Below are 22,022 nucleotides of genomic sequence, written 5' to 3' on the forward strand. Positions count from 1 at the left end.
AGGTTAGAGTTGCAGCCTTAAAAATAACCAGCTGCCTTAATTTAAACCACCTGAATGGCAAACACTGGAAAATACTGTGTGTGTGGAGGAAACCCAACATATCTAAAAGAGGCCATTTTTGTTTTGCCTTAGTATTGCCCCCCATGGCAATCGAAACATAAACAAACAAAGCCCCCCTGCATGCAACCAAAACAGACAGAATAATGGAAATGTAAACCATGACACAAAACATGCTTTCATTTTTATTCACAAAACAGCCTGAATCGCTAGAACATTACAAACAGCCTTTCAGTTAGTGATGGTCAGAAAGCAGGGAAACAAGGGCTTTGAACAGAAGAAAAAGACTCATATATGTTTCCAACACGGGTTCTGCAATAGCTTTATATCTGAATTCCAGTAATGTTTTTCTAAAAGAGAATAATTGCAGTTAATTCCAGGTTTATTCTAGTGTGCAGTTCTTCTTGGTCTAAACTTAATTATTATTTTGCTTTGCATTAAAAACTTGCCAGTTTTGCAGTACATTTCCACTTTTTCATACCAAACATTTTGCTGATTAAACCTTAATCTTATGTGTATGTTAGGGAAAGGGAAACTACCTTATTTTAAACATATTCTCATTTATAAACATGAAGTTGAGCGATTCTAGAAACTAGCCACACTATTTTTCTTTAATGATGGAAATTAATCAAACAAAAATATGAATGAATAAACAGCTGTGCTAATTACAGTAGTGCTTATTAGTAACTAGATTTAAAAGGTTACTGTAAATTTACATTCTCTACACAAAAACTGCATCTTCCACACATAAACAACATCAACACCAAAACACAGGAAAATAAATTGATTGTCCATACTCTATAATGTCTTGTTACTTAATGGATTCTTTTAAAAAAATTATTTGAAAAGCAGTTAATGTTTGTTTTTTACTAGTACTCGAAGATGTTAAACAAATGCCAAAAAAATTATAAAAACAGGAATGAAATCTGCGAGAAAAATTTTTTGGTTCTAAAGGAGACACAGGCGCATCCATTCATTTCCGCCCAAAAAAGGCCTTGCCTGAGACAACACAAGCAAGCAGTGACATTGCACTGGATGACAGAGCTTTGGGATTCTTGTTCCTACTGAAACCACCGGAATGCAGCGCCTGTAGGAAGCATCACTTTCTGCAGAGACAGAAGAGAACAGAACAGGGACACATGATGAGCAGGGAGGAGAAGAACAAGCCCCGGGCAGAGTCAGCAGCTTTGCGCCTTTTAAGGAAAGTCCAGAACATTCCACCACACCCGATGCCCCGCCATTCAGCTTCAGTGTGGCTGTTCTTCAGTGCTAACCTTACACCATTACATATTTGTAATTCCAATTACGGTGTCCTCCCCTCCCAAACCTATTTTTCCAACTTTCTGCTCCTGCAAAAGACATATTTACAACTTCACATCTTCTCTATTTGCAATTCTTCATGGTACCCAGTAGTCTCTTGTGAAACCTTTTGGCCCTTTGGCCAAATGCTTTTGCTGTATACAGCCTAAAGAAGCGGCAAACTGCTCTTTTCATACTTTCAAATGGTACTTTTTGGCAGGGAGTGGGGAGAAAGTGGTCTGAAGTCTCTTTATATGAACACAGAAATAAGTCCTCACTGATCACTGGCCTCATGTCATGCAGAGTCCACTAAGAATAAACTTCGATTCCCTACTGACCATTCCAATAGCACAGCAAATGCATATTGTGATGAAGGGACTCGTGGCTGGCAGTTACACGCTCAGGAGATACTTGTGCATGTTTATTGTGCTTGTTACTTTGTCAGTCACATGCATACATACCCTTGCCCCTATTAATAGAGAGCTTCAGGGATGCACATTAATCTCCCCCAAGGTGGGGCAATAAAGAGTTGCAACTTCACAATCTGGAAGGAAGAGTGGTAGGACAGGACTACCTATCTTTTAAAATTGACTTTACCATGCTGTGGCATGCAACCTTTCCTGCTACTGTAAACAAGCAGAAAGGAAGGAAGGAAGGAAGGAAGGAAGGAAGGAAGGAAGGAAGGAAGGAAGGAAGATCAAAATTTCTTGAACAAAGCTAACAGGAGACTGGGGTCTGCTGGAATGAAAACTTTGCTCATTTAATTACCGAAGCCTCCAGGAATGTGCTTGGTTGCTGTTGTTGAGGTTTGGTTTCATTGGTTGCTCAGGACGCATCTCAAAGATGGGGCGGGTTAGGGTTAGGGAGGGTTGCCGTTTCACAATGATATAATTCCTTCTCTCTGGCCAAAGCATGAGTATCTTCCAGGAGCACTGTAATATTTTCTGTTATTGAGATATTTACCTTCCAGCCATTTGGCATGTTATTTTGATGTGTCCATTTTATGTCTCTGGGTATAAAACTATAGAGGCTAGAGCTATACAGAAACTTTGATAGGCTAGGAATGTCATTGTGTGGGAAGCATCTCTCCTTCCCAATGCAAGGCTGGCAACACAATTTAGTATTTTATTGGCTCGCTTGTTTTTCAGACACAAAGGAGGTGAAAGCCGAGGAAATTGCCACCAACCTGTCCAGCCATGTGATGGTTTTTAACAGCCTGAGAACTTTAAAAAGCCATAATATAAAGGGACTCATTGTTGACTTTTTAAACACAGCACCATTTCCTCCATGACTGATGGCAAAGGAAAGGATTTATCCATCCCTCCTTAAGGCTTCATATTGCTGCTTCAGGTCTTCTTAATATTGCTGGGTGGAAGATTAGGTAGTCCTTCAGTGTCCTCTGACTAAAAAGGTCATGTAGACTAGGCAGTAGAACTCAAAATATGTCTTAGTCCAGAGCGACTTGCAATAAAATAACTTATCATACAAAAATGCTGAAGAAAATACCAACTGGGCTTCCCTTCCCTTTTAATCATCGCCATCTTGCTTTTCTACTTTATAAAAAACACTATCTTTTGAAATAATAAAGACAGAGGAATGAATAAAATACCACTTCCAAAACTGATACATAGTTTTGAAAGTGGCATTTTATTCATTCCTCTGTCTTTATTATTCCAAAAGATAGCAACTGTTTTAGTAACACCTTTAAAATATGTTTTATGAATGTTCTTGAAGTGGTAAAACATACCACTTGCACATGCCATTAATGGAGTATCCGGGAATTGCCACTTGGAGCAGTGGGCACTGCCTTTATGTGTCATTTCAAAGAATAAAAAATGATGGAGGCAGGCAGGGCAAGTGTAGTGGAAATGGTCTGAACAAGCTTTTGCTGTCCTGAAAAGAAGTGTAGCAAATGTGCCATTGAAAACATTTCTGCCACACATTATGTTTGTCTCTGTCCTGAAAGACTGCCAAAGCAACAGGGAATCAATCATTGATCCATGCAATCATGCAGATATTTCATAACAGCTAGCTTGGGCCTGATAAACTTGTGGCCTGGTCTTACACATCTGTACTTGGAAGCTCTGATGGTGTTTCCTGCTTGGCAGGGTGTTGGACTCGATGGCCCTTGTGGTCTCTTCCAACTCTATGATTCTATGATTCTATTTCTACTGAATTCATCTGGGACCAAACTCCTAAGTAAGCATGTTTTGGATCACAGCCTAAACCTATTATCTAGTGTAACATTCCTCTTAGGAAACCGATTGTCCAAAAGCCAACATTTTGGTTGCACTTATTAAAGGTGCCCCTCGTCAGAGAAACACAACTGATATTTATGAATGATTCTGATTCTGAATCAACAGCTTCGCCCCACAATGGTTGCTATTCGAATCCTGCAAGTTGTTGGCATTTACCAGCTGAGGAACCTGAAGGGACAGAAAAGGATGCTTATTTCTCACTAAGATGAGCCATTATGAGTTGTTCAGGAGCATTTCCTGCTGTGAGGAGCTCTTAGGTTCAGTTTGCTGTTGGAACACAACTCTTTGACAATGAGCCAGGTTTCCCCGTGCCTGCAGGGTTAGCCTGACCTGTCACTGAAACACACACACACACACACACAGAGAGAGAGAGAGAGAGAGAGAGAGAGAGAGAGTGTGTGAGTGAGTGTACTGGGAAATAATCACTTTTTAACCTTCACATGCTTGCCTCACAAAGTTGGAGAGTCCATGAGAAACAGCAAAGCGGGTCTTGGAGAAGGCAATTTCTGAAAGGATATTTACAATGATCTGGAGCAGGTCCTCTGCAATTGTTCTATTTGTCCTCTCAGTGTTCCAGATGCAGCACAGCTGACTCCCCTGCTCCTTCCACTGTTCCGGATGTCAGATGCAAATGGGCTGGGCAGCTGTTCCCATGTCTACTGGCAGAGCAGGGCTGATTTCCTTCTTGCTGCCCATGAGCCTGCCCCTAAACCACCCTTGTATATTAATATGGGGGGGGCGGGGCTCAGCTGGAGCTGTGGAAATCGGAACAAACACCAAAGCCCATGTCTCCAGGATTAGAAAAGGAGGCAGGAGGAACAGGTGGGGGGGGGGGGGTTACCGGCTAGGCTTCTTCAGCATGGATACAGATCCAAATGCCAAATTTAATTCATAGGGCAGCACACTTTTAATCTTTTTGCATTGTGCTAGCAATGCCTAGGGTTTGCCAAAGCCTAGGGTTTGCCAATCGGAAGGTCGGCGGTTCTAATCCCCGCAACAGGGTGAGCTCCTGTTGCTCGGTCCCTGCTCCTGCCAACCTAGCAGTTCGAAAGCACACCAAAAAAGTGCAAGTAGATAAATAGGTACCGCTCCGGCGGGAAGGTAAACGGCGTTTCCGTGCGCTGCTCTGGTTCGCCAGAAGCGGCTTAGTCATGACCCGGAAAAACTCTCTGTGGACAAACATTGGCTCCCTCGGCCAGTAAAGCAAGATGAGCGCCGCAACCCCAGAGTCCTCTGCGGCTGTGGTCAGGGGTCCCTTTACCTTTTAGTCATACTAAGATCAATGATCTGTACAGAAACATGCAACATCCCTGCAAGCTGGCTTTTGAAACAGAGTATTTACTTGGCATGAATAGGCATAAATGATAGCCTGCAGTCTATCTATCAAGTTAACAGATGCTTTGAGTACCTTTGATGCCCTGCTTGTGGTATTTCAAAGGCATTGGCCTGCATCTTATTCAAAACACTGTTGGGTTAGATGGAAGGGAGGGCTTGTGTTTTGGGGACTGGGAAGCAGGAAATGGAGAAATTACATAATTTTAGTTATTTAATTTCTATCGCTTCCTTCCACCCAAAGGAGCCGAGGATGGCAGAAAACCAATCAATGGCTGATATTGCTCCAGGGCAAATTGTTCAGCAGAGAGGAATTTCACCAGCTCGAGTGGGAGAAGAATATTTTTGCTGCCTGTAGGAGAACAAGTTGTGTGGCACTCAGGAAGTCTGCTAAGGTGACAACGACTGAAAGATGGTGAGACATCAGAATGTGTTTGTCACTCATGTTAAGTAAGCAGGGTGGAAATCCTGCAGTGGGCTGTGTGTGACTGCAGATTACATAATCCTGCACAGATGATATTATTAATACTGAAAGGAGTCTAGACACAATTCTACTATGCCTTTGTTCACAGACCTGTGGACTATTATAGAAAGGGGAAGAGGGCTGTGCAAGGCATTTTAGATTGAACAAACTTTCCAGTTAAATTGGTCTGGCTAAAACAAATGTTGCTTGTTAGTGATCCAGGATTTGTGTGGCAAATGCAGCTCTCGGTGTTGAGTGAGACAGCTAGCGAGATCAGGCCGTGACTGTACAGGTCGCTTTCTACCACACAGCCTAAACTACATCACAGGCTTGATGAGAGGATAAAGGGGGGGGGGAGAGAGACCACCTGCACCAAGATGAGCTCCTCAAGGGAAGTGCAAGAGACAGAAGGGATAAGCGACCCTAGCATGGCTCAGTTGGTAGAGCATGTGACTCTTAATCTCAGGGTCCTGGGTTTGAGCCCCACATTGCAGAGGATTGGACTAGATGACCCTCAAGTTCCCTTCCAATGCTAGAATTTTATGAATCAATGAAGTACAGAGATGATCAACAATACCTTTGAAGAAGTTTACAAAACTATGTTGCAGGAGATCCTTAAATGTAAGCCTGCTTTGCCACCTATCTGTATGGTATCTTTCTCAGCATCCAACTGGCCTATGCACCATGTTCCATTTTCGAACAGGACAACTGAAATTATTGCGGGACACCCCCCCTTTCTTTCTTTTTCTTTTTCTTTTTAAAAGGATTCTGACAAAATTAACTTCAAATGAAGGTCAAACATTTTATTTCCTATTCACACTAACCATTTATATATATATAAAGTAGTTTCTATCTACTTATGCAGCCTCCTATCTCCTATGCATGCTCTCTCCAACGTCAGTCCCACTGTGTTCACTAGGGCTTGCTCCCAGGAAAGTGTACACAGGATTGCAGCATTAGAGATATCAAAGACTTGAGCAGGTTTCTCCTTACATTATTTTCATTTATCTGATATAAACCAGTAGCAATTAATTTTAGCTCAGAATATGCCTGCCACTGCTTGGGAGATGCTAGTCCTAACTCTCCCAAAATTAGAGTAGACTTGCTGTAAATGGAGCAAGTCCCATCATATAATTTGAAAGTGGTTTCGTTTATTCCCATTTCCCAGTCAGCAAGAGAACAAAATAAAAAAGGATAAATAAACCAAGCTATAAAGCCTTCCACAGGTTCGCTGTGTCATTTAACTTCCCCCATAACGCAAAGAAAATGAGGGAAAACACAGCAGCCTAATATGCACTGTGGAATCCGTTTTCCCACTTTGGGTCTCTTTAGGAGAGATGGACTTTCCCCTTTCCCCTTTTCCAGATCACTGACTCAGCAAATTAGAACAGGAATATAATTTAGCAATATGGCAGTTTGGGAAAGATACCAGCCCCTCATATCACCACCACCCAGACTGGTCCCCCCACCCCCCACCCTAAGTATGCATTCCAATCTGATGCTAATTGAAAAACGTTGAATGTGGCTAATAAGAAAGCAAGTTATTACATTCTCTGTGCAATGTATTGCTGTCTTCATTGAGAGTGTGATGCCTATAGCCTTCACTAACTTCAGAGAAAATAACTTAAGCAGCATAACCAGGAAAAAAACCTCATTGCCCCACTGCCCAATATCTAGATTAAATGGAACTGAAGGGGGTAGGTTCCCCCACCCCACCCCAGAAATTGAAGCTTTTCAAAAATTAGCCAGCTGCCTAACAAGAGAGGGTTTCAACCTGGAGAAGGGGCCTGTACCTTTCAAAGACCAGCAGCAAAGAGTTGTACAAACATGGATGCTACATGCCTTCTCTTCACCACCAAATAAGGAACAAGGGGGAGGTCAAATGGCAAAGGAGACACAATACTTTGCTTTCCTCCATTCAATAAAGCTAGCTAGCTTAGGCCCAAATGTCAGCAGTGCATATTTTCTGTTTGTGCTTGCAATCATATGGGGCTCAAACCAAGTGGGTCAATCTCTTCAGCTTCCTCCGTTCTTCTTGAGCACTGCTTGGTGATGGGGAGATCAGCTCTGCATCAACCACAGAACCTAATTTTCAAAGCTACAGGATCCTTCTTTCAGTTGTGACCTGACAACTTTGCAACTCAGGAATAGCAAGGCGTGTCAATAGAATTGATCCATCACCTAAAGCAATTCTCATTCGAGACTGCATTGTTTATATGAAAGAGAATGGCAGAGCTACATGTTACATATGAATAATGATGGCTGCTGCTTTTATCAAAAAGCATTTTGGAAGGGAGCAATTTTGAGCAGAGATGCTTAACCCTTTCCTATGCATGCTACATTTCTCTAGCAATTCCTCTCCCCGGCTATGCTGCTTTTTCTCCCGTCAGGTTCCAAATATGTCTTTACATTTTGCAAACAGGCACCAGGAACCCCACAGAAGTGGGCAAGCACCCACGGAAGAGGTGGTTAACCCTTCTGATGAGTGTTTCAGAAGAAAAACAACAAGTATCAGAAGGGTTAAGCATCTCTTCCCACTGCTTCTCCATTCTGGATTACCAGTATCAAGCTTCTCAACAGCACCGGCTTTCCCCCCCTATTGAAGCAGCAAACATCATGGTTTGGTGCACACATTTGCATGTAACATGTAGTTCTGCCCAAAGGCTACTGCTTCACTACCTTGCCTGGCTTGCATTCAGCACTGAATGCTATCCACACATAATGTCATATGTCAGGTGGGCAACCCGGCCCACTTGTCAATGTGGCTTGCAGAGAGTTGGCAGCTTTGGGATTTGGGGTCCTTGCCTCAAATCCCCAGTCCCCCAACCTGCTCTAGTGTGAGTAATGAACAGCCCCAAACCTTTCCACATCTGGGAAACTGACCGATTAGCAAAGTAAAATTTATTCTGCATCTTAAGATGCGCTAAACTTTCCTAAGATAATTTTGTTTACTGACAGGGTTGCATCCTTACCTTGATCTGCTTGCATTTCATATGCATCTGATTACTCGTCCTGTTCTTTCATTTGCCATCTTCCATAGCATGCTTGTCATGTTACTTCACTGTGTTTTGCTTTGTTTTCACCAAGAACCCCCTTTCAACTTACAAGGAAGACTGAGAGCTGCTAGGCAGGTCTGTAATCTTTACTAAGTCACATCCCGTTGACAAGAAGTGTTTGCACCAACAAAGGCATTGAGTTTTCAAGAATCACAGCTGCTAGGCTAAGTCAAGACAGCCCAACGTCTGTGACAAGACACACTTCACCCCTCCCAAAGGGACTTCCAGGAAATAAAAACCCACTCAACTTGGCATTTTGCAGTTGGTAGTTGGGCTGGGAAAGAAATATGCCCAAGACCTTAGAAAGTGACCAATAGTCAAAGTCGGAGGATTTGTACTCAGAAGCTTCATATACTAAACCTATAAAGTCAGAGTTTGTAATTGGTCAGTAGAGGTTTTGGAGAGGCCACAATGTCTTGACTTCACTCAGAGTATTAGCTTAGAAATGTGATTAGAACATTTTGAAATGAAGTTCACCTGCTAGAAGAAACTGCTGTAAATTGGTGATTGGCCAACGGTTAAGAAGAGGAGACATGTTCTCTCCCTATGGTATAAAAGACTTTGGCATTAAGGCCTAGCCCTCACAAACAGCAGCTGAAGTGATAAATCTTTGTCCAAACTGTACCACTTCTGACGTCTATGCTTCCTTACTGAAGTGGGGCAGAGGAACACCCATTTGTACAAAATGAGAACTAGTGCTGTGTTGTGGTGAAGGAGCCAGAGCTACAAATCAGGAAGTCCCTGTTACTCAGCCAAGCTACCACCAAGGCAAGCCACTACACATTTATGAATCAGCCTCCCATTTGAAATATGGAGCCAATAATGCTCATCTACTTATAGTTGTAAGAATTGTGAGATGCAGTGCTTTTTTTGGTCAGTGTACCACCACATCTTACCCCCCCCCCACTATCTCGCTGCTGCTGCTTGCCCCCCCCCCCCCCGCTACTTCCTGTGAAGGTGTCTGATGATTGTAAAAAGGGCATGCCAGAGAAGAGGCACTTTGGCGCAACCCTTATGATCACCTTCCCAGAAGGTGCCAGACTGCACTGGTGCGACTTTTACGATGCTCAGGCACCTTCCCAGAAGGCACTTTGTCGATCATAAGGGGTCGCGCCAAAGCATTTCCAGGAGGAAGCAGCAGCAATGGAGGAGCAGGAGGAAGGGGCAAAGGTGGAGGGGGGGGAGCAAGCGGGGGGGAGCTGGGCATGGTACATACCAGCACCTATTTTCTTAAGGAAAAAACACTGGTGAGAAGATAACAGAAATGGAAACACTTTGAACAATCAAAAGCATTATGTACATTATTATCATTACATGTAAAGCAGCATGTCAGGGTTCTAGAACAACCCCCACACTGTCATGCTAGTTTCAATGTCGGGGATTATTATTATTATTATTATTATTATTATTATTATTATTATTATTATTTTTCCCCTGTGGAGGAGTGTTTTAAGTCCTGTGAGATCTCAGATGCAGTCTGAGATAATGGAATCCAGAAACAGATTGAACACACCATCAGCTATTTGTAAGGAGTCTACAGAAGGCCCCAGAGAGCCACTCATATCATCACAGGAATGAGGGCGAATCTGAGAGTTTCTTTCCCAATTACTAATAATAATGGTCTGCATGTGAGAAGACTGAAGCCAAGTGGAATATAAAAGGTAAGAACTGCTAAGAGATTCAAACCCCTGACATTTCCACATCCAGTCCACATAAATTGGCCTTGTGGTTCCACACAGAGCAGCTGAGGGGGAAGTATTAAGCTGCCTGACCAAACCCAATTACCTCCAGTGCAGCAGAAGGCTTCTTTTTAAGTTCCTCACATTTTCGGAATTTGCAAATCTGGTGCCCAGTTTTACGGTTCCTACAACTGCTGCACTGCTCGCAATTTATCCGTCTTCTGCAAGGAGGACACATGCCACACCGTTTCCGTTTCTTTTTCCCTGAATTGATGGCAGATGCCAATTCGTTCTGCATTGGGTACTCTGCTAAGCCAGCCATATGGAGTGCGCTCTCTGCCAGAAATACGCCAGCAGGGGTCATAATGAAAAGGCCAGGGTTGATAGGGAAAGCCCCCAGGTAAGGAAAATCAGATGGGCTGTTCATTGTCTCTGCAGCCGAGACGGCTTCCATGTCTGAGATGCCCGTCCCGTGGTCATTAGGCAGGGGAATGTGCTCCTGGACTACTCTTTTGAGCAGCTCTGTCGACTGAGCAAACTGTTGCAAGATGCTCTGTCCTTCTGCAGAAATATCTGATTTGCTCAGCATGTCGGAGATGCTTTTGTGCTTTGAGGTAGAATTGCTTTTATCCATAGTTGCTTCATTGCCGTTGGCTACGGGGGCACCTTTCTCAGAATGTTCACTTAATGAGCTGGTGCTACCAAAAGTGGAGTAGTGGGAGAGTGGTCGAGACTTCTTAAGACTTTTGTTCAAAGGTTCGCTTATTATCCCACTTTTGTTCCTCCTTTCTGAATTGACTGACGGCTGAGAGTCATCTGGGTTCTTGTTTTTTTCCAATAGGCCTGGCTTGGAACTGGCGTCTTGATGAGAGCCAGTTTCGGACATCTTTTTTCTTAACAAAGAGGAGACCAGATAAAGCAGCAAGCCCACTCACGGTGGAAAACAACGCACCGCCACAATACTAACAGTACCAATCACAAATGATGGCGGGGGGGGGGGGCAAGGTCCGTCTTCAGTGCACTTTCAAGGCCATTACAACGTCCTGCAGTTCCATATACAACAGGTGCCTCTGAAAGTTAAAAAGGGAAGAGTGAATTAGCGAAGAGTTAGGTGTCTGCTGAAACAATTGCACCGTGTTGTTTTTCACTCAGGCCCTCCCCTCGTGATAAAGTCAGCTCTGTCCTCATCACGCCCATGAACACAACCATATGGAAGACTACAACCACTGCCAAACCAGTGGACCTGAAGGTATCCTGGATGGGAATGTGCCACTTCTACAGGTAGCTTAAGGATACCTTCCTATGCATGGTATACAACAACATTTTACGCAAAGGACTCATTGAAATTAATGGACCTAATTTATTTAATATATTTATATCTCATCTTTGTCCCAAGCTATCCCAGATAACTTACAACATTTAAAAAAACACCACACTATAAAATATAAACTAAAAAAAGCCAAAGGGGAAAGGCTGGGAAAGAGATGCTACTAGTCAGTGTAGTCCAGGTTTGGCTCATCTGATGTTCTTGGACTCTAGCTCCCACGGCTCCAGAGTCAGTGATAATGGGAGTTGTAGTCCACCAACACCTGGAGGGTCAAAGGTTAGCCAGACTTCATGTAGCCAATACTGAGCTAGCTGGAACTATGGCCTGACTCAGTATAAAGCAGCTGTCTGTTTGCAATGTTTGCAATACACCCCACTTAGAAAGGCAAAACAAGCAGAAGTGTGATCCCAAAGAGCATAAAACAGTACTCCTGCACTGAAGGGTACAAGCTCATTGCATACAAAACAGCAGTCCAAATATGGAGCTACAAATATCTGGGTGTTTCCACTCTTGAAACAAAAGCAACAGTCATAAAAGTAGGTTTGAGAGTAGTACTGGATCCATTGGGGGGGGGGGAGGCTGTGCAACCCTTATTCAGACTTGCATTAATTTCTTCTCCTGCCTGGACTTTGAATTGGGAGCCAGATGTGCAATTAAGGCAATCATACATGCCCATGACAACAGTGGTTCAGTCCTAGCTGCTCTCAGGACAGCAGAGAGCCTTTCATGGGCTCTATCTTAAGTAGGAATACACTGAGCAAAAGCTGCATGTGACATACCTTTTCATGCAAAGGACCCACTCCTAGATGCTCAGTCTTGTTACTGATTTAATTATGCAAGCACATCCTATTTAAGTCTATTTGCAGAAACTCTCTTAACATTTTATCTCTCCAGCCACTTGGAGAACTGGTGTCCAAAGGCAGAGTGGCTACCGAGATAATGAAAATTAAAATGGCCACTTCATAGATTTCATTTGCCCTGTGGACAAATGACAGGCGTATGTCTCCTCCCACCCACCCTGTTCCTTCTACCCATCACACACTCAGAAGGCCATAAAACAGGTTGTGAGGCGGGAGAGGGAGGATTTGAGCAAACCTCTGAGGCTGCTTGGCACCTGTGTGGGTCCTGTGATCATGCAGATAATGGTGACTTGGCAAGCTGGCTTCTACAGATGCTTCCTCCATGCAGCTCACTCGCCCACCGCTTGCCTATGCCAACTGCTGGTGCTGCTGGCGGCCTCTGCTCTTGCTCTTAACAAATGACTAATGGCTGAGGTTTGTTTGGATTTTTCCTCTATTTTTCTAACTGAAGAGTGAACCAGAGCTGCTCTCTTAAAGCAAATCTCACAGCCAAGACACAGCGACGGCTACTGATGGTCAGCTTCTATGGCAGTGCTTTTTTGTGCTTGGCTTGGAGCTTTCTTCTATCTTCCTGATGAGTATTACTAGCACTCCTCTGTGCCCCTCTCCATGTCCTAGAGTTACACCTAGGAACAGCTATTAGCCTGGCTAGTTGTAACAGCGACAGCTTCCATGGTGAAGGCACAGGGATAAGTCAACACTTCTCAGCATTTTTCTAGTCCACAGATCATGGGTCAGACTGAAACCTACAGATATCAGGAGACGCTCCAAGTGTCACAACCACCTCTCATTCTTCAAAAAGCGCAACTGCTGATAATCTAGACCGGGACAGTTAATACACATAGTTCTGTCCAAATCAGAAATATCTCACTGATAAAAGCTTCTTTGTGGTGAAGCAGGACTGATGTGCCTTATGTTGCTTGTCAAGCTCAGCAGAAGCCCACAGCCAAGCCCCCATCCTCCTCCCAGGCCATCCAAACTGTGTGAGCCCTGGATGTGTTGCTGAGAAGCTTCTTGGCGTTTACACTTCAGTATACCAAAGGAGAATCCTGGCAGGGCTCCCTCTCTGAATTCTGTCATTATTTTGTGCCACAAGGCCCATAAAGCCTTTGAATAACAAACCTGGGTTCCACTTTTGGCTCTACCACTCCACTTTCTAACAGACAGGAAATAAGGAAATACATCACACAGTGTCCCTGTGTTGTAGAGTTTGTGGAGCCATTCGAGAACTGGAGGCAGCCAAGCCATGCCAGGTGTCAGAAAGGGTCCCAATGGAAAACGAAAAGCAACACCCATCATCCTTCCAGTCCAGAGAGTAACGGCCCCATTATTAGGGGGTGGCCTGAGGGGCCCATGTACACACCATGGGTCTGACAGCAGCGGTTGCAGGAGTCAATCGTGGAAGTAGCACTGCACCACCACTCAGCTATGTGGCCGCTGGGGGGGCCAAGGCTACTGAACTCCAATTCAGTGTCAAAACTCTGCCTCTCGTTTCAATTTCTAGCAAGGAAACAAATGGGCTGCTATTTTCTCTCTCTCTGCCCAAATTCAGTTCCCTTGGAAATGGAAATTCGTGGCAGAGTTCCCACCCATGGCATGCGGAGCAGCCAACTAGCCGTGGTACCTGAGCTGACAGGCTGCCCTGTTTAGGGAAGCCCTGCCACTGCCTCGGACTCTGCTAACAGTGTTGCGCTCCCTCCCTGTCTTGCCCCAGGCAGCCTGTTCCATCAGCTTCCTCCTCCTTTACCCAAAGCTCCAAGGTGGACTGGACAGAAGCCTGTCAGTTTCTGCATAAATGTGTCCAAGGAAGAGATTAGTTTAAACGTGAAGAGGGGACAGGGGACACAGGAGAGTTCAGGGCTGCAGATTCATCACCTTGAGAATGGCAACAATGGATAGGGAACGAGCCCAGAACAGGGTGTCTACAGTGTCCTGCTGGGAATTGACTTGACTGAAATCATCCCTTTCCTCTCTTATGCCTTCTCTCCCCCATCTTCTCAAGACCGTCCAAGACAACCAGTGGTTCCAGCACAGAGATGCTGCCAAGCCAGATGCTACCAGTATGATCTGAGCTACTCAGTAGGATATTACACCGGGAGAATTAATTAAGGAGCAGCATATTTAAATGTGCACCTATACTTACAAAGTAGCCTATGCAAATGTTACACATATCTCTGTGCATGGGCCTGCACCCTGGATCTTTTAAGTCCTTAGCAACACCTCTAACAACAACAAACAACAAAACGATGACCAGTGTCCCACACAGGCAGCTCCTTGCTGATCACGTATTGCTCTCTGCATTTAGAGAAGGATTAAAACACACCCACATATCATGGCGAGAGAAACATACATTTGGTCACAGAAGACTTGAGAGGGGCTGCCTGAGGGTGGGCTTGGCTTGGAGTCCTCATGACAACATGCTAGGCCATGAGCTGGAATTCAAGGGGAAAGGAAGCATGGGGAGAACAGCTGAAGCAAGGAGAAAATCCATCCGTTATCAGAGCTACCAGAAAAATGGAATGCAGCCACTTCCGTTGTTGGCATAAGGCAATTTTTGAGAGTTCCCTCTATGAGCTCAATAATCATTGCACAAACTGGCCAGAGGAAGGGGTTCTTATTAAGCTTCCCAAGTTCCATTCACACCTCAGGCAAAAAACCTGAAGTTTAAAAAACATTTGCCTCTGAACCAGCCCAACCCTCAAATTTTGCAGGTGGATTCTACAAAGTCTGTAGGTATCATAAAAATTACCTACAATATTTTGGGTAACTTTTGGAGATTTTTGTTCTTCCTCCTTCCCACAGAAACCTCTCTCCCAATCTTTTTGTTGTTAGCAATTTGGAGGGTGAAGAATGAAATGAAGGGGGAAAGAATTTTTCAGATTTTTCTCCACAGTCATATGGATTAAGTGGCATCTTCTTCCCACATGCCAGGTGGAGCAATTGTTGCAGCTGGCTTCTGTGTGTGCTTACACAAAAATAATTCCCACTGAATTTCAACAGTACTTACCTTAAGTTAGTGAAGATAGCAGCCTTACAAAGCAAGCATTGGTGTGTGTTTGATTTGTTTTGTATGCACACACACACACACAGACATGTAAGTATGAATTGGGCTGTGCCTGTAGTCACTTAATGCTACACACATAATACTCTGTATTAATTCAGTATAGCCACCACAACCTGATTCTGTGCTCTCCATCATTAATTCACTCAAAGAATGCTGACTCTACATGGCCTTGCTAACTGCCTTCGACTATTTACAGGATGCAGCATAGTCCCCCTTCATTCATTGCTTGTGTGAATGGAGCATCATGGAATACTAGGGAGCAGGGTGGCACTCCTGGCCCTGGTGGCAAGCCTGCTGCCTCGCCCTTATTTAAATATATGCATGTTCATGTGGTCATCTGCAAAGAAGAAGCCTACACATGGAATAGCTGCTTGTGGACAGGATTGTTCTTGGCAGACCACCATGCTGACATCTAGGGGCAGGGTTGGTTAGCGCTTGTGTGTTTTCCCCTTCACATGTGACTGGGAGTGGCCGCTGGGACCATATAACACCAGTCCTAAAGGATCTTCATTGACAACCAGTGCGTTTCTGAGCACAATTCAAAGTGTTGGTGCTGACCTTTAAAGCCCTAAAAGGCCTCAGCCCAATATACCTGAAGAACCATCTCCAACCCCATCGCTCCAGCCTAGACACTAAGGTCCTCCTCCAAGGGTCTTCTGGTGGTTCCCTCACTGCAAAAAGCAAGATTACAAGGAACCAGCAGAGGGTCTTCTTGGTAGTTGCACCCCCTGTGGAACAACCTCCCATCAGATGTCAAGGAAATAAACAACTATCTGACTTTTAGAAGACATCAAAAGGCAGCCCTGTATCGGGAAGTTTTTAACATTTGATGTTTTAGTGTGTTTTGGTGTATGCTGTGAGCCGCCCAGAGTAGTAAAATTAATAATAGTAATATTGATGATGGTGATGATGATGTAATACCCTGTGCATACCCTGTGGGGCTCATCAGAGGCCGCAACACTGCATATTAAAGACAAAACTTCTGCTATACAATCACGGATCTCTCTCAGAGTAAACTTTTCCAAGCTGTTGGATGTTTCTGCATCCACCAACCTCTGGTTCTGCCCACTGGATGTGTGAATCCACACAAGCCAATGGGTTTTGATCACAGAATAATCAGTGGTGTAAACTTGTGAAGTGAAAGCTCCCCAGTTCTGTCCTCCAGTAGACCACACATCTGAAATTAGTCCAGTGCCTTATTTAATGAGTCTTTGATCACAGTAATAATCTACCTTAGGATTTCAGCTTGAACAGAAAAGCAGCAGAAAGGTGGATGGTCTGTTCTTCTACGGACCACAGCAGATCACCACAGGCTAAATTATAATCCACGTGAAAGTCATCAACAAATCCATGGATCTGAAAAAGGCTCCCGAATCGTGGAAGGAAGCATTCATCTCACTTATACCAAAGACAGAAACTGAGAAACATCAAGTCAAGAATTACCGCCCTATATCACTTTTGAACGTGGATTATAAAATTTTTGCAGACATTCTAGCAAAAAGATTCAAAAAAGTGCTGTTAGAGGAGATTCACAGGGACCAAACAGGCTTTCTACCAGGCAGGCATTTGTCAGACAATGTGAGGAATATTATAGATATTCTAGAACTTTTGGAAACTGACATAAATAGAAAAGCTGTTTTGATTTTTGTGGATGCAGAGAAAGCCTTTGACAATATTTGTTGGAGCTTTATGAAGAGGAATCTCCAAGGAATGGGGGTAGGCAAGAACTTTGAAAATGGTATAAGTGCAATTTATTCTGAGCAAAAGGCCAAACTTATTGTAAATGGTATGGTTATGGATGAAATTCCAATAGAGAAAGGGACACGACAGGGATGCCCAATTTCCCCTCTATTGTTTATATCGGTACTGGAGGTTTTCCTTAACATGATTAGAAGAGACCAGCTGGTTAAAGGTATACAGGTCGGAACTAAACATTATAAGCTAAGAGCATTTGCAGATGACCTAGTTTTGACACTACAACAGCCAGAAACTAGTACAAAAAGAGTTTTGGAACTTATTGAAATATTTGGTCAGGTAGCAGGTTTTAAATTGAATAAACACAAGACAAAGGTGTTGGAAAAAAAATCTCACGGTGGGGGAAAAAGATAGTTTTCAAAGAGAAACTGGTTTGGAAATTACTAAAAAGGTAAAATATCTGGGGGTGAACTTAACATCTAAGAATGTGAATTTATTTAAAGATAATTATGAGAAATGCTGGGCTGAAGTGAAGAAAGATTTCGATATATGGTCAAGACTGAGACTTTCCTTGTTAGGCCGAATTGCTGTAATTAAGATGAATGTATTGCCGAGATTGTTGTTTTTGTTCCAGACATTGCAAATTTTAGATAAGATGGACTGTTTCAAGAAGTGGCAGAAAGATATATCTAAATTTGTCTGGCAGGGCAAAAAACCCAGAATTAAATTTAAGATTTTGACTGATGCAAAGGATAGAGGGGGCTTTGCCCTGCCGGACTTAAAACTTTATTATGAAGCAGCAGCTTTTTGCTGGCTGAAACCATGGCTACTTCTTGAGAATACAGACATTCTGGACTTGGAAGGTTATGATAATAGTTTTGGTTGGCATGCATATTTATGGTATGACAAGGTAAAGGTACATAGAAATTTTAAAAATCATATTATTAGGAAAGCATTGTATAATGTATGGAATCGATATAAAGATTTGTTTGAAAGTAAAACCCCCAGGTGGCTGTCACCAATGGAAGCTAAGGCGGTAAAAAGATTGAACATGGATACAGACTGGCCAAAATATTGTGAAATTGTAGAATATGATGGTGAAAAGCTGAAACTACAGAGTTTTGAGAAATTGACTGGCAGAGATGACCGGCAGAATCCGTGACCAGAAGAAAGAGACAGTGGAGGAGGACTGGAAAAAATTTAAAATCTATCTTAAAAATTGTTGTAAAATTTCGGAATGTTAAGATGTCAGGGGATTGGACACTAAGAATTACAGCTATAAATCGAAATTTATAAAGCAGAAACTCTTTTTAAAGAGAATTAAATATAAAAATGGGATGAAGAATTGCTAAAAATTTTGAAATTTGGATGCAGTGAAGGGGAGGTTTGGGGAAGTCGCATTATGTTTGTTTTGTTTTTTCTTTATGTTGTAAAATCAATAAAAATTATTATAAAACAAATCCATGGATCTGTCCCTGGAAATTGGAACACAGAAGAAAATGATAATTATGGCAGCAATCATGGAAGGGGGAGGAAATGCTTGTATGAAGCATTTGCTACTTATCTGCAGTGTGCAAAGGCCAATTCCCAGTTTTTATTATTCACAGGGGCCTCACTCTCAAGGGTTGCCAACTTTTGAAGCATGCAAGTCCTGTAGCTGTCTGTTTCACAGCAGCTTGGTATCCAGACGTTAGTAGGTGATAATGTTTACTACCATGCTATGAAAAGCTTTACCTGATGACTTCTGCAAATCAAACCTTTGTTTAAATACCCAGGAGCAAACCAGGCCATCTCCTCACCATGATATTTCGGGGGGGGGGGAGTAAGATTGTGTATTCTTTTTTTCAAATCAGTATCATAATCTCAAACTCAAGAGGAGGAGCATCACTCAATATTCCATGTTAAGGCAGCTACTGCACCCCCCAAATAAGGCAGAGGTCCCACAGTAAAGCAGGCAAAATTTAGATTTGTCCCACAAATAGTGCTACAAAAACCAAATCAAAGACACTGGAGCTTGAATGAAGGACAAAATATAGGTTAAACAAAGGTTACTGGTTACCTTTCCATCCAAGAGTGTTTTGCCTCAAAGGAAGCTGGAGACAGCGGAAAGGAGCCGAATGATGGCTGTTGTGGATGGGATGGGGTACAAAAGAGGCCATATGGAGAGTTGAGTGCATAAAGGAAGGGTGGCTAGCGAGAAGCAGAGGGAAGGAGTCTGATGAGAGTCACCAGTAAGCTGAAGGTCAGTCTACTGTTCATCACAGAATGACTGCTCAAACAAAACATGGCCTGTTTCCTGGCTCCTCATCACATGAAATGTCTCACACCAAGTGATATTAAACTATGTACAGCAGCCCTGTGTCCCTCAGTAGACCCTACCTGGACTGCTAGGATGTCACAGTTTACAGAAAAAACTTACAGAGGGCCTAGATGCGGAAAGTTTATTTATACAAATTTCTGCAGCTTCCCCCATTCTGCTTCCCTCACAACAATTGTAGGTTTCATCTTAAATTACTAAAGGGGTTGTTGCAAATACCAGACTCCAGAAGCTGAATGATTTTAAAAATATACTAAAAAAAGGAAAGAAGTAAAGTAATAGTTCCTCCCCCTGCTTTAAGAATACACCTAGAGAGCAGAACTGCAGCAAACTTACAGTGCTGATTCTACGCATGTTTACTCAGAAGCAAGTCCACATGGCACTTACTCCAAGGACTGCACTCTTGAGGTTCTTTGTAGATGCTCTTGCACACAAATTTGGCAACTGGGGTCTAGTTGACTAGGGTTGCAACTGGGCTGCAGTTCATTATAGAGTTTGGTAGAAAGCGCAGGTGATAAACATGATGGGGATGAGTCGTTCATTCCCAGAAACAAGGGTTTCCAAAAGCCGCTTGAAGCTGGTTTGTTTACAACAGGTGCAAGGTCACTCTAAAGAATGTTCCTACATATCTGTTTCAGTGCTGAACACAGAGAGATGTTTAGTCTGAACGCTACTCTTGTGGTGTGAAGATGTGAGAGCAGGTCTGGCAGCTTTAGGGCTAGATGGAACAGTTTAAATTAAACCTCTATCAGGGAGGATAGATGGTTGTATCCTGTTGTAACTGTTATGCTTAAAGAACAACAGTAAAGAATTCTGTCTGTATTTGAATGTTTCCTGCAATTTATTTCTACGCTCCATGCTAGACCTGGAACTCCTACACGCTTGGAAGCTGCGTGATACTCTGAAGGGGCCTGGTACTTGGAAGTGTACTGGACCCAAAGATAAGGAGTCCCAAGAGGTTATGGTTAACCCCATAATTCCAACAAAACACAAGTTTCTATGTATGTCACCCACTCCTTTGAGTGTAGTTGACATGATGGGTGATGCCATATTTCCACACCTACATACTCCAACACGGTTGTGTCACAGCTCGTGTTAGTGGGACTCAAGTCTCTGAGCATAAAAATGAGTCAGTTTCCGCCGTTCTTGCTGCCAGATAGACTGCCTCTGCTACTCTACCGTGAGTCAGCTCAGAAGCTGTTGTGCAAAAAAGTTATAGATAGCCACACACCTCACTCACACTTTTCCCTCCACTGCTGTCTGTATTCAGTGAATGACTGCTGTGTTTGTCTGGAGGTTTGAGGCCAAACTAACATATTTCACCATGTAATGGTCACCACCGCATAATAGTCACATCCCCTCTTTTTTGGACCCTAAAATCAGTCCCCCAGAGCGTTCACCACATGATAGTCGCTGGGGTGTAAATGCCTTGCCAGTGGGACATTCTGTTTTGCTCTGGAGTGTTTTGTTGTGCTCAACAGCTTTCCCCCGCTTTTGTACATGAAATGGTTCTGGTGCAGCCATTTCCCAGGCTTGCCTGTGGGACATGCCTCTTGGCAGAGCCGGCCCTCAGCCCATGGAGGATGAGGCAGCCCTGCGCGGGAAGCAAAGGTGGCAGCGGCTGAGGAGGCCTTGCCCGACAGCTGGCGATGGAGGAGAAATGCAGTAGCAGCAAGGTCTTACCCGAAGGCGGGCAGCATGGGCTCATGGATGTGCCCAGCGCCCAGCAACTGCCTGCGCGGGGAGCGAGCGGCAGAGGGGCGCATGCCTGAGGCAGGGCCTGTGCAGAAAGCCCCACTTTTCTGAGTGGGGCTCACGGGGCAGGGTTAGAGACCTAGGCTAAACTATGCATTTACTGCATAATAGTTGCACCCCCCTTTTTTAAAAAAGAAAAATCAGCATTAAAAATGCGACCATTATGTGGTGAAATACGGTATTTGGAACAGAGCAGCTATGTTTAAATTATCCACATGCCTGTCATATTCACATATAAAGCAGAGGACGCAATGAAGACAAGAGGAGTCTGCTGGATCAAGTCAACAGCTCCTCTAGCCAGCAACCTGTTCTCACAGTGGCCAAACCAGACACTCCAGTGGGAAACCCAAAAGCAGGACCTGGAAGCAAGAGGACTCTGCAGTCCCCATGGCTTCCAGCAACTGATGCTCTGCAGCACTGCTGCCTCAGACTGTGGAGGCAGAGCTGCACAAGGTAAAGAGTGCATGGGAGAGGGACACAAAAGCCTCTCCCCCGGCATCTTACCTCACAGCACTTTATTGTTTCTCACAGCGTAGCTCAGCGTTGCTACTGGAGCTGGGCTGAGGGAGAGCGCAGGGAGCTAAGGCACAGAGGGTCTTTACCTTCCCTTTCCTCAAATGTTGCTTTCCATGTAAAGAACAGCTCCCACCTCTACTTTACCTGCATACGAAGAGGCCACATATATGAATGCCCCTTCATGTTGTGACAAGGAGAAGCCACAGCGTTGCCTCAGTAGACCTGGGCACACCATCCAGAGCCCCCACGTCCTGTCAACGCAAGGAGGGGAGGAGGGCTGAGGCTGCCTGTCCCGCCACTGACCTCCACATGTTGCCAGGAATGCAAGAAAGAGTTCTCCATGA

At 43.9% G+C, this 22,022-nt stretch overlaps 1 protein-coding gene across 5 annotated transcripts in view; it reads right to left on the reverse strand.

Annotated features, from left to right (window-relative positions):
• Positions 1-219: 219 nt before the first annotated feature.
• CXXC5 (CXXC finger protein 5) overlaps positions 220-22,022 on the reverse strand; it is a 68,600-nt gene continuing 46,797 nt past the window's right edge. For 3 of the 5 annotated variants that reach the window (XM_081872884.1, XM_081872882.1, XM_081872883.1), the window contains exons 3-4: positions 10,251-11,214; positions 220-1,163 (exon numbers count right to left, since the gene is read on the reverse strand). In XM_081872884.1, the coding sequence (XP_081729010.1) occupies positions 1,119-1,163; positions 10,251-11,030 (825 nt within the window). In that variant the 5' untranslated portion in view covers positions 11,031-11,214 and the 3' untranslated portion in view covers positions 220-1,118. Of the gene's footprint in view, positions 1,164-10,250; positions 11,215-16,448; positions 16,590-16,627; positions 16,755-22,022 lie in introns of those variants that run through there. The other 2 variants (XM_081872881.1, XM_081872885.1) reach the window with 2 other exon arrangements.

The sequence above is a fragment of the Podarcis erhardii genome, assembly GCF_964252035.2.
Source record: "Podarcis erhardii genome assembly, chromosome: 8".
Taxonomy (NCBI): domain Eukaryota; kingdom Metazoa; phylum Chordata; class Lepidosauria; order Squamata; family Lacertidae; genus Podarcis; species Podarcis erhardii.